This window comes from Pan troglodytes, chromosome 17 (genome assembly GCF_028858775.2).
Source record: "Pan troglodytes isolate AG18354 chromosome 17, NHGRI_mPanTro3-v2.0_pri, whole genome shotgun sequence".
In the NCBI taxonomy this organism is placed as follows: domain Eukaryota; kingdom Metazoa; phylum Chordata; class Mammalia; order Primates; family Hominidae; genus Pan; species Pan troglodytes.
In genome coordinates, this window is record NC_072415.2 from 90,366,076 (window position 1) to 90,379,192 (window position 13,117).

Here is a 13,117-nt window from a genome sequence, read left to right on the forward strand (position 1 = left end):
AACTTGTTCCAGCATCAGCTCAAAAGTGCAAGTAGTTGTCCCTTTCCTCAAAAAGTAATTTTCTAAATTTGCTTAACGGACCATTTCTGAACCAGTAGCTGTCAGGAAAACCCACTTGTTTTTCATCTGAATTCGACCCAAGGAACACTGATTGTGTCCCTAATATAAACAAGGCACTGCTCTTCCCACCTCCAATGCTGAGCTCTTCCTTACACAGCACGCCATTGAGAAACGCAGCTAGGGTTCTGAACTGGCCTCTGAAAACATGTGGGGAGGATTAAAGAGCCCCAAATAAGGACAAGTGGGGACTGGACCCTACCTGCTTCTGGGAGCTATGGAGACCTGGCCTAGAATCTCAAACCACCTCACACAGGCATCACTGTTGCCGATGCAGAGACTATCAGAGCAATTTCAGGGGAGACTCAGCACATTGACTGGTCTTGCTGGGTGGTGGGATGACTGGGCTGCACCGGAAACCTCCGATTTCAAGGAGACGTGAGGCTGTGGATCTGGTGATAGCTTGATTATCAAGACAAAGGACATTCCACCTCACCCAAATCTGCCCACTTACCTGACTGAACCTTCACTGGTGTTTTTAAGGCAGGGATGTTGTACGTTTTACCCCAGCACATGCCCTATGCCTGCCACAAAGTAGTTGCTCAGTAAATGAGTAAACAAATGTATGGATAAGATCAGACTCTGAAAGAATAGCTACTGAATAGAGGACTTCCTGTGAGGCCATGCAGCAAGAACCTTCTACAGTGATGCAAGAAAGATAGAACTTCTCCCCACAAAACACAAGACTAACCCTCCCAGCTGTTTCTTGCAAGCTCCAGATTCAGACAGCTGAGGGAGTCTCTCACCCTATGCACGGTGAGCTGGGAATGTGTGCACCTGTGTCCTGGTTTGTATTTCATGGCTTATTGGATCCTGAGGGGCGTGAGCCCTCTTCCAGCAGCCACGGACAACTGGTGGTTCCCACTCTAGACTTTGGAGCTAGACTATCTGGGTTCCAACCCCACTTATGAGCTTTATGACCTTCGGCAGGTCAGTGAAGCACCCTGTGACTCAGTTTCCTCTTCATCTGTATAGTGGGTGTGATAAACGAACCCACGTTACAGTATTGTGATGGGCATTAGTGAACTATCTGCAATTGCAATGTATTTAGGATGGTCCCTGGCACATATATGCACATATATTGGAGGGGCATTAAGTAAATGTTATTAATACTTCAGAACACAACCTCTCTGCACAGCAGGCAACGTCCAGCCTGGGGGACTCGGGGCAGGGCCGCAGGGTGTGTGTTGGGAAGAGGCTGGGGGCTACACAGGAGCATGTACCTCCCATGGATCCCCAGGGTCATGGTGCAGTAGAAATTTGCCCAGAGGAAGTGGATTTGACATGTAAGCAGCCAGGTGAACACATCTAACCACCTGGGAGGTTCTGCTGCTGTCATGCCAGGCTCCCTTCTTGCTGCCTCTAAAGGTCATGGAGACCCCTTTATGGGAAAAGATCAGGATGCCTCTCCCCTTTGTACTAATTCTGGACGTGATTCACAAACGCCAGAGCTTCTGAGACCTTGAATGGCTGCATCTCCCAATCCCTGATATTCCTTCACTTCCCTAAAATTAGGGCCTTCTATCTGAAATGCCATGGGTCCTAGGAAAGGGCTCTACCCCCTGGCTAGCTGAGGTGCCCACCTGGAAGGCCATCAGAGTCTCCCAGGCCACAGACCTACAAGAAATTGGCAGCCTCCAGGGGCAGTGACGCCATCAGTGCCCCCCAGGCTGACTCTGCACTTGGGTCCCTGGTAAGTCTCCCTAAGATGTGACTTCCCAAATCAAGTCACTGAACCTGTTTAAGCACAGACATGCACAAATACAACAAAACTAAAGTCTTAAAAGGGTGTAGCTGACACACAAAGGTGAGTCAAACCATGTCCAGGCAATTCTTAACTGGCCCACAGGAGGCAAGTGTCAGCCACCCAATGGGGAGGCCTGGCCTCAGCTCCATCCCACCGGCTGTCGCACATCACACAGCTGGAAGGGCATGTTCCTGCAGCACCATGGCAGTCAACGGCCTCAGCCAGCAGTAAGATCTTGGGGACCAGAGGAGATATGCTAACACAAAACACTGCACACCTGGCTGTCCCCAGGAGAACCTGGCCAGCCAGTGCATCAGCCAGCCCACGAACAGGCTCCTCATACCCTTGTCATCCTGGAGGGCCCAAGTTTAATGCCTGGGGACAAGGTCACAACACTCTCAGAGCCAGTCACCCTCAGCACCATCTGCACTGATTGGAAACATTGCGAACAAGAAGCTCCCATAACTTATTAACTCCCAAGAAAACTAACAGAGAAAAAGGATTCAGGACAAAACCAGGCAGTTGAAAATAAATACACAAGTAGCCAATAAATACGAAAATTTCAACTCTCTAATAACTTAAGAGATACAAATTAAAACAATGGGATACCATTTCACTCATCTAATTGGGAAAGAATGAGAAAATGCCCAGTGCTAGAAGGAGGAAAGAAGAAAGGGATGGGGAGAAAGAAACAGATGAATGAATAGATATGAAACAGCATCTATAAATTGGTAAAATAAACTTTCCAGAAGAAAAGTAGAAATACGCACTCAAAGCCTGTAAAAGTACGTGCCTTTCCCAGGTGATGTCACTTCCAGGAATTTGTTCTAAAGATCAGTAAGAATTTTGCACTGGTTTAATATAATCAATAATCTTTACATATTTTATATGTGTATATTCTATATATAATCTTTATATAAAGACTTAAAGATATTATTTACAGCACTGTTTACTGTGGAAAAAATTGGGGTTAACTTAAGATACTGGTTAGTCATGGTTTAGACATGAGCAGGAATATGATGCAGTCTTTTCTGTTGTCTAAAAATATTACTGACATGAAAAAACACTCGCAATATATGATAAGTTAGAGGGGAAGCCGGCTACACCATGACATGCCTATTTGACCCAAATTCTGTAACACAAGAATGCGTGCATCATACAGGCACACAAAAGACCGGAAGGCCAGAGGCAACATTTAACAGTGGCTCACCTTTGGACAGGAGAGCTACCAATGGTGTTGGCCCTTCTTTGTGCTTGGCTGTGGTTTCTAAATTTCCTACGATGACACTGTGTTAGCTTAGAATCCAAAAAAGCCCCAACATTATTTAATCAGGAAGCACAAATGGGATGAAAATCTTCTCCCTCAGATATAATTAACACGACAGACAATCTGTGCCGAACATAACTGTGGCACCAGCATCATGACAAGTGCCAATAAGATGACCAGAAACACCAAGAAGGGGTCGGACAGAGAAAGTTTGTTCTGGCACAGGCATCCAGAATGACTTTGTAGAAGAGGGAGCTGTCTAAGAAGGTCCTCAGGATAGGGCAGATTCTCAGAGAAAGCATTTCAGGTAGGGGAAGCCACAAACTAGGGACACACAGGCCAAAGAAAGCATGGGCCGAGGGCATGAGCAGTGGGCCATCTACGCTCAAGTCTGAAGGAACTCAGGGCTCTGGGCTGAGCACACTGCTGGGAGGGGGGATAAGCTGTGTTTCTCTGGATTTTTCAAGCTTATGCGGACGACAGTGGAATTGACGAAATACTGACGTAGGTAAAGGCGTTGCTAAGTTCATAGTGGCACCGTGTTGCTTGCTGTCTTCTCCTCATATGAAAATTCATCTCCATTTACCGCCCCCTGTAAACCCCTTCCGATCCCAGCACTGGCTTTTCTGCTGCATTCTAAGGTGGCCAAGGACTCTTGCTCTCCTCCACGTGAAACACCCTAACCCTCTGCATAGCTCCTCCCTCCCCACGGCAGGTCCTGTGGAAGGAGAGGCCAAAGTCAAAGCTAAGTGGGAAAAGGGTGGTCCCATGAACAGAATTAGGGAATTGGAAGTACATACTGCTGCTGGTTTGGTGAGGAACAGATGAATCACTGGAATTAAGGTAAAAATGTTTGGAGAAGTATAAGGGGCTGCAAAATGAGGAAAAGCCACCAGGTCAAGATCAAGATCATATGGCCCCCTGCGCACACACACCAGGGTCCTGTCCCTAAGCACTGGGGACTGACCATCTGTGGCAAATGGTGAATGACAAAAATTCTGAGAGAACCTAAGGCCGTTTTCCAACCCAATATCTTAAAATGCCAAAGAATTCTGACCTGCAGTATTTAACTCAAAGCGCTCTTGTATTCAATGCATTTCATCTTGATAGGTAAGCAGAAAAGGTATCATGCCCATTTTACAGATGAAATAACCGATGCTTGGAAAAGTTAAATGACTTGCCCAAAAGCTCACAAATGCAGTAGGTGGCAGAACCCAGGCTGGACTCAGCTCCCCAGACGCCATTTTCCCCACAAACCAAACCATGGTGTTATGGTGCTACACTGAGGTTGTCATAAGGCTTTGCTGTTATTTTGACAACAGCGGCTCCCTATGGAGATAGATGCCACAGTAACAAATATTAACCATAAAGTGGGTAAGTGGGAAGCTGTGCACAGAAGGAAGAGCCACACGGACCCTCTGGACAAGCAGTAAGTTCAGCCCCATCATGGTGGGGAGGGCACAACAGCAAGTCCAGTAAGGCCCAGGTCAGTGTGGCCCTTCCAAGGACGCCCCAGTTCAACCAAAACTCTGGCGCTGCCACTCACCTCCAGACAAGCATCTGCTGCATCTGAACTTGAATCCATGCTTGGGGTGTAAGGCAGCACCCCTTCTTTGCCAAATGGAGCTGGCAGAAGCAGGCAGGCTGGCACCCCAGGGAAGGCAGAGGCAGCCTCTGTAGTGCCAGCAGCCCAGGACTGCAGGATGAGGCCTGGTGAGGGCATGTCCTCCAGACCTACCCTGTGCCTGGTTGAGGCCTCTGATTCTCCGGAGCTATGTGTGTGAGGAGGCAGCCACCCTCTGCAGAGGGCAAATGAGCACAGAAGTGAGTCTTTAACGCTCATGTTAACCAACCAGTCCTCCCTGGTTAAACAGCTGCTGTGAAGGGCAGCAGGAAGGATCCTAGGATGAAAGGGGGAAACTGCTCTGCACCTTGATTGTGTTGGTGGTCACACCACCGCACAGACCTAGGCGTACACGAATGAGTGTGTTACGCTGCTGAGACCCGCTAAGGTCTGTGTCCAGCATAGGACAGTGTGCTAGTCACACGAGATGCCACCATCAGGGAGGCTGAGCAAAGGCTCAGAGGCTGAGAACACAGACCTCTATATTCTCTCACAGCTACTTGTGAATGTACAATAATCTCAAAATAAAAAGTTAAATAAGATTACATACCACACGTGCTTATTGTCTACTGTACTAGATAGTGCAGCTCCAGAGAGCTGTGTTCCCACTGAGCTAAAGAAACCTCCCGCCCATGCTTGTGGGCTCTTCCCCTCACCTAACCCACAGCTGGCACACTTGATTTGGGGGAGCTGGGGGCACTTCTGTGCTCCAGAGAGGATGGGTGTGGGGCCGAGGTCATGGGGCAAGGGTAAGGACAGGATCTTACGATAAATGAGGGATTCATTAAAAGACCGTGTACCCCTAAGTAGAGAAGGATCCTGCAACTCACTGTAGCAGGCTGGAGAGGCGGCCATGCTGTTGCTGGGACACCTCCCCGCCTCAATCCTCTGCAGACACCCTGGAAATCCCACTCCAAAGGTCAGAGCAGCACAGCGAGAGGGGGCTGTTAGACTTGCCTCCCCAGAGACAGGGGAGGGAACACCCGCCCTGCGCCCAAGATAGGCACACAGTTAGGGGTGCGGGCTCCCACTCCGCCGTTAGGAGCCTTTCCCACAACTCTGAGAACCGGGGTGCGAAGAAAGAAAGGGCGAAAGGGCCGCTCAACTCCCAGAGAGTAGCCAGCGAAAGACTCGAGGGGCCCCCTCCCGCAGGACCCCGAACAACTGCAGCACCTCCTCAGCCCGCGGGGTCCACCAAGGAGACCCTCACAAACAATAGCATCTGCGGCGAAGGAACCACCCCCGCAAAGGGCAGAAGCGCCAGATCCTACCAGCCAATTACCCAGACGCGCATCGCGACCCGCAAGTTCGGGCACGCTCCGCCCGGGCGCAGGCAGCGGGAGGGGCCGGGCACGCCCGTGGGGGTGGTCTGGGTACGGGTCTGATCCGGGGGCGCGCTCGGGAGGGGTCTGGGTCTGAGCCGGGGTCGCGCCCGGGGGAGTGGGCTGGGTCTGGGGCCGGGGCGCGTCCGGAGGTGGGGGAGTCTGGGGTGGGGGCGCGCCGTGGGGGTGGGGTGGGGTGTCTGGCCCGGGGACGCGCCCGGGGAGGCGTGGTCTGGGTCTGGGCCGGGGGAGAGCCGGGTGCGTGCTCTGGGTCTGCGCCGGGGAGCGCGCCTGGTGCCTAGATGTTTGGTACCGAGCGGGTGGGGGACGCCGGGCTCGGAGTCGGCGGCAAGTCTCCTACTGGCAGGTAACAAGCCTCCTTTGCAGCCTTGAAGGCGCCTTGGCCAGGGCCCGGGCCCCCAGAGCCCCCCCCCCCACGGCCCCGAATCCGAGCAGCCCCTGGCCCTCAACTCGCCCCGGAAAGGCCGCCCTCCCCTCCAATGTGTGGCGCGCCCGGATCGCCTCTCACTCGTGGAACAAAAGAGCAGCTCCCGCGGAGCGGGTCCAGAGCTGCACGGACTGTCCGATGGCCCTCGGCCCTCTGAGCGCCGCGGCTGCCGGGCTTTGTGTCCGCGCGGGGGGCGGGAAGGACGGCCGGGGTCCCCAGTGCGCGTCCCGCGGAGCGGCGCGCGGCGCCCGAACTGGAAAGTTGTCGCCGGCGCCTGTCGCCTCCACGCCGCCCCAGTCCCCCTCCGCGGGGCGCCCCATTCATTAGCCAGGAGACTGGGCGCAGGGTCGCCGGGGCGGGCGGGGGGCTTACCTTGCTCTTGACTTCCACTGCGCTGCAATCGTAGAATCGCAAGGTCTGAGACTTGTGAAAACTCCGGTTCATGGTTTCGGCCCCGGTCAGCCTCGCCGTGGCCCTCGCTCCTCAGGGGCCGCAGAAAGACTCCCGGGGGCGGCGCCCCCAGGCCCAGGCCCCGGCCCCGGCCCCGGCCCGCGCTCGCTTGGCCGGCGGGCTGCTCCCGGTGCTGCGGGCCCGAGCTGGGCTGGCCGCGCGCCTCAGGGACTCCAGGGGCCGCGCGCGGGAGGAGCGCGGGGGACGCCGGCGCGCGCCGCCCCACCTCCCGGCGCCCGCGCCCGCGCCCCGCCCCCGGGCCCCGGAGGACCCGCCCATATCCCCGCCCACAGCCCCGCCCCGCGCTCCGGAGGACCCGCCACACCACGCCCCCACGCTGCAGCTCCGCGTGGGATCGCCAGTGGGCGCGCGCCCTCTCGTCCACAATCCCAGAGCCTGGGGAAAGGAGCATCGCGGCCAGCCCAAGGCGTCTCGTTTTGATTGCCTCCACCGAGCAACCTAGGATAGGGGTTGATTTTTGCCATTGTTTTGGGCAATATTCAAGTGAAGAATGCTAACGAGAACCACTGGAGACCTGATCCCAAAAGGCATCACCTGTCAGTACTAATTGTCAAGTTGCTGATGGCCTGGGAGAAGGGTTTTATCAAATAGGCTTAGAGCAGCCTGGCCAATACGGTGAAACACTATCTCTACTAAAAATACAAAATTAGCCGGGTGTGGTGGGGGGTGCCTGTAATCCCAGCTAATGGGGAGGCTGAGACAGGAGAATCGCTTGAACCCGGGAGGCGGAGGCTGCAGTGAGCCGAGATCGCATCACTGTACTCCAGCCTGGGAGGCAGAGCGAGACTCCGTCTCAAAAAATAAAAAAATAAAAATAAAGGCTTAGAGGGCTTTATTAGATAGCCTATCTCTAGGGAGAGGATCAGAAGCACCTGCCTGATGCGAAAGGAGACTTTTTCTAAGGCAGCTAGAAAAAGAGAACCTGTTAAGACAAAGAATCAATTACTAGCAGCATCAATGAATATTTACCAATCAAGAGGCCTCTGAAACGGGCTTGCTGAAACCAAAGATACAATCCTTGCCCTTGAGGAATTTGTGATGAAGTTCAGAAGACAAGACAGTTTTTAAAAAATCATTGTGAAGTATACTATGAATTGTAATCTACAAGCCATATAATTATAAATCTCACCATACATTCATTGCAAAAGAAACCTGCAGAATATAAAGAAGTGAAAAAACCTGTAAAAATTACCTGTAGTCATGCTACTCAGCAATCAACTGTATTAACCTTTGGTGTATTTTATTTTCACTTATTTTTCTGCATATATATTTGTATATTTTACAAAGTTGTGACCATGCTGTTTATCTCGTTTTACAACTTGCACTTTTCACCTTGTGCTATATAATGAACTTTTTCTTCTTCTAAAAACAGGATCTTGCTATGTTGCCCATGTTGTAGTGCAATGCCATAATCACAGCTCACTGCAGCCTCAAACTCCTTGGCTCAAGCAATCCTTCCACCTCAGCCTCTTGAGGACCACAGATTTGTGCCACCACACAGACTAATTTTATTTTTATTTTTGTTTTTTGTAAAGATGGGGGTCTCTTTATGTTGTCCAGGCTTGTCTCAAACTCCTGGCCTCAAGCAATGCTTCCACCTCTGCCTCCCAGATGTGAGCCACTACACTCGGCCAGAACGGTTTTATTAAATGTTCTTAGAGAAGATGTTTTCTAAAAGGTGCTTATATGAATATAGGCATAATTTATAATCATTTCATTATTGTTGGATATTTAAGATGTTTCCACTGTTAAGCTTTTATATCATACTGTTTTAAAAATTTGCTTATATTCAATGTTTTAAATGGACTTCTAAAATTAGAACTACTAGGCCACAAACTACACACCTCTAAAGCCTTTAACACAAATTACTTTCATAGAAATCTGATTTTCCTTTATTTTTGCTAAGTATTTACCCTGTTATATGCTGGGACTTAGTGCCAGGGAGTACCATTACAAAGCCACTGAGTTATAATCACTGCCCTTTAGAGAAATGCTAGGCTGGCCAGAGGACCGGATATGTAAACAGAGTTCCAAAACAAGGCACGTGCGCAGTAAGTAAGCAAGCAAACAAAAAATGCCAAGAGACACACACTTGGCAAGCAGACTGTGGACAGAGGTGCTGCCATTCTTTCAAGGGAAATTTCCTAAACTGAATGCAAATCTTTGGATTTGAGAAAAGTCACAGGCTCAATGCTGACTGCAAGTTGCCCATTACAGTGGGCAACATTGTTTTGTGGTTAGAAGAGGCTCAGTAATATCCTGAGGGAGGAGCTCCAACTGTCACATTTTAAGAAATGCAGGGACAAAGGAGTATGTGGAGGAATGAACAGCACTGTAGGCAATGAAGGTGGGAGTGCGGTGCACCCAGTAAGCTCGGGGCTTTGGAGTGGGAAGACGCCTTTTAAAGGAAAGGCTGGAAGGCTACGGAATTTCAAGTAGCCCTAGACTTGGCTTCTGGACCAGGTTGATGAGAGTGAGATCATTTTGTCAATGCCTGTGGCTCAGAGTGTGGTGTAAGGCCCAAAATCTGCTCCACCTGGCACTTGTTAGCAACACCCCACCCAGACCCACTGAATCAGAAGCCGCACTTGAACAAGATCCCCAGGTGATTCATGTCCACACTGAAGTTTGAGAGGTGCTGCTCCTTTATCTTAATCATCTGTTGCTCCACAGCTCTTGATTGGCATGATCTGCAGGCAAAAGCAGGAGGAAAGGCTGGGAAAGCTTGCTGTTGCGTGTGGAGCTTGAGTTTCCAGCTGAGACTTGAACTGGATTTGCTAGGGCTTTGAGCTCTAGGTTCAGGCGGGTATAGACCAAAAAAAAATTAACTGAGCCTTCAGCTGGAAAGGCTTTTACACAGTACAGCAGCCAGATTGGAAAAAACAAAAGCCCTCTCCTACCAGACACAATGGCTCACACCTGTAATCCCAACACACTGGGAGGCTGAGGCTGGAGGATTGCTTGAGGCCAGGAGTTTGAGACTAGCCTAGGCAACATGGTGAAACCCTGTCTCTCCAAAAAATAAAAAAAAATTAGCTGGGCATGGTGGGACACACCTATAGTCCCAGCTACTCAGGAGGCCAAGGTGGGAGAATTGCTTGAGCCCAGGAGGTCGAGGCTGCAGTGGGCTATGATTGTGCCACTGTACTCCAGCCTGGGTGACAGAGAGAGACCTCATCTAAGCAAAAAGAAGGGAGTGGGGGAGGAAAAGGAAAAGAAGAAAGAAAGAGAAAAGAAAGGAGAGAGAGAAAAGACTCCTCAGATCCTGGCCTGATAGCCTGCCTTTTCACACAACCGGGGGTCATGGGAGCCTCTGAGAGGCTGACTTGTTTCAGACAGAAAATGAGAGAGAAAATAGGAATGGGTAGGGGTTAAATCTTCCTCAAATCACGGCTTCTAGGAACCCATCTAATAACTGAACCATCAGGAGCAAAAAGGAAGTATGTTGTGGACCCAGTAAAATGTATTCCTTGACTGGGTGCAGTAGCTCAAGCCTGTAATCCTAGCACTTTGGAAGGCCCCTCCGCAGTGGCTCACGCCTGTAATCCTAGCACTTTGGAAGGACCCTCCGCAGTGGCTCACGCCTGTAATCCTAGCACTTTGGAAGGCCCCTCTGCAGTGGCTCACGCCTGTAATCCTAGCACTTTGGAAGGCCCCTTTGCAGTGGCTCACGCCTGTAATCCTAGCACTTTGGAAGGCCCCTCTGCAGTGGCTCACGCCTGTAATCCTAGCACTTTGGAAGGCCCCTCTGCAGTGGCTCACGCCTGTAATCCTAGCACTTTGGAAGGCCCCTCTGCAGTGGCTCATGCCTATAATCCTAGCACTTTGGAAGGCCAAGAGGGGCAGATTGTTTGAGACTGGGGAGGCTGAGGTGGGAGGATTTCTTGAGACTGGAAGGTCGAGTGTGTGGTGAGCTGTGATCGTGCCACTGCACTCCAGGGCATAGCAGAGCGAGACCCTGTTGAAAAAAAGATGATAGCAGGTTCTTTTATGATGAGAGCAGGCTCTTTTATGATTGAACATTTGTTGCTGATGTATATGTTCTAAGAAAACATTCTCTAAGATAATTTGGTTGGGTAATAGGAAAGCATCGCTGTAATATTTGAACCAGCAGGCTGTTGCATTTGCAATGCATTCTAATATATTTTCGGAGGCAGGCAAAGAACTGATATTCGATTGAAATAAGGAAATGGCAGAGTAGTTATGCCTCATTATCACCTGATTCTCATATAAAGGCATCCCTTCTTTTTACCCTTTTCTCTTCCCCTGCTCAAAGAGGCCTCTTCTGCCTTTTTTTTAAAATTTTCATTTTTGAGATGGAGTTTCATTCTTGTTGCCCAGGCTGGGGTGCAATGGCGCGATCTTGGCCCACTGAAACCTCCGCCTTCCGAGTTCAAGCGATTCTCCTGCCTCAGCCTCCCAAACAGCTAGGACTATAGTCATGTGCCATGACGCCCGGCTAATTTTGCATTTTTAGTAGAGACAGGGTTTCACCATGTTGTCCATGCTGATCTCGAATTCCTGACCTCAGGTGATCCACTCGCCTCGGCCTCCCAAAGTGCTGGGATTACAGGTGTGAGTCACTGTGTCTAGCCTCTTCTGCCTTTTTGATGCAGTAATATCTTGACTCTCAATGGAAGCTTCATGCCCAAACTGACTTACCAGTAGCTCTTTCAGCAGATGGCACCGTTGGCCAGAATAGAATGAATTCCCTGCATTCCAGAGCCATCTGCCCACATCCTACAAAGTGGCCCTGGTTGCATCCCCTAGATTGGTGCAAAGGGCTCTCTCCTCAACCAGCTTGCGGTGTGACCTGCATGTCCACCCCCAGGTGGAAGACAAAAGGCAGGTGGTAAACCTTACGCAGCTGTCTCTGACTTTGCATTAAAACTCTGGGACACTTTTACAAAATACAAATAAAAGCACCTAGAACATGAAGCACAGTCTTTGTTCCAAGTATTACACTAAGCATGGATTAGAGTCTCAGGATCTGTTTTAAAAAGAGTCAGTCCGTAAAGCTTTTCACTGACTTGGTGAATGTATCAGAATGTGATTTTATGGCAGAAAAGCATGGTCAGTTTTCAGTCACACAGCATCCATTCATCAGCATGATTCATCTCCTCGTGCACACTCCCAAAGCATTTCAGAGGTTCAAAGTAGTTGCAGGCCCTACTGATTTCCTATTAGATGAAACCGCATGCTTTTCCTCTTGTCTATTTCAGCATGGTTTCTTGGTGGTCCAGTTTACGGCCATCTCCAAGATAATGTCTCTGATTCATCAAATTCTGCCATGGTGCCGGCCTGTACTGGGCCCTGGCAATACAAACATTAAGGAAGCACTCATGTCTTCTGGCCTTGAGGTCTTAGCCAAAGCAAGAATCCTGAAGCTAGGTGTGAAGAGTTCATTCACTCTAAATGGATATGCATCAACTCCTTATTCTTAGATATGTGGGGAAATCTTCCCGGAAGATGCTGCTTGCTCACTCAAGTTGTAAAACCAACAGCATCACACAGAAGGCAGTGAACAAGCAATTTCCTGGAGCCATCCTTAGCCCCAAAGGAAGACGGGCTTGGATTCAGACCGTACCCAGCTTGATATGTAGTCCCCTCTGTCCTCAATATGTGCCTGATTTAATTGTTCTAGAGCATCCCACAGAAACCCCAGATAATGCCCACAGGCCCAAGGACATACTGGGAAACCCTCTGGGCTCCCTCAGATGACCTTGATCCAGTCTCTCAGTCTCCTGGTTCATGTCCCAGTCTCTGTACCTCTGCATGCCCTTCTGATATCTTCTTCTTGTTGATCTCGATCTCCCAATTTTACTGCCAAGAGTGAGTGCCTGGACTTTCACTCCCTGCTAAGCACTAACATCCCTGTGACCTCCAGGGGTGAGAAAGTCCTAGAATTCCAGGTCCTCTTCCTCTCTTTCCTGCCTACACATATCCACAGATTCTCGGACATGGTCTCAAGCACTCTTTTGGGTCACTGGTCACCGAGACTCAACGTGTGCAACACAGACAGAGCTCATCGCTTCTGGCCTTGCTCCTCTCTCCCCAAACTTCTCAGGAGGCGTCTGTCTCCACCTTCATAAACATCATCGCTCAGTCACCTACTCCAGGA

General features: G+C 50.3%; 1 protein-coding gene across 1 annotated transcript in view; it reads right to left on the reverse strand.

Annotated features, from left to right (window-relative positions):
- PARD6G (par-6 family cell polarity regulator gamma) overlaps positions 1-7,141 on the reverse strand; it is a 97,017-nt gene extending 89,876 nt beyond the window's left edge. The window contains exon 1 of the mRNA XM_001145392.6: positions 6,898-7,141. Coding sequence (XP_001145392.1) covers positions 6,898-6,969 — 72 coding nt within the window. The 5' untranslated portion in view covers positions 6,970-7,141. The remainder of the gene's footprint in view (positions 1-6,897) is intronic.
- Between the last annotated feature and the right edge of the window lie 5,976 nt (positions 7,142-13,117).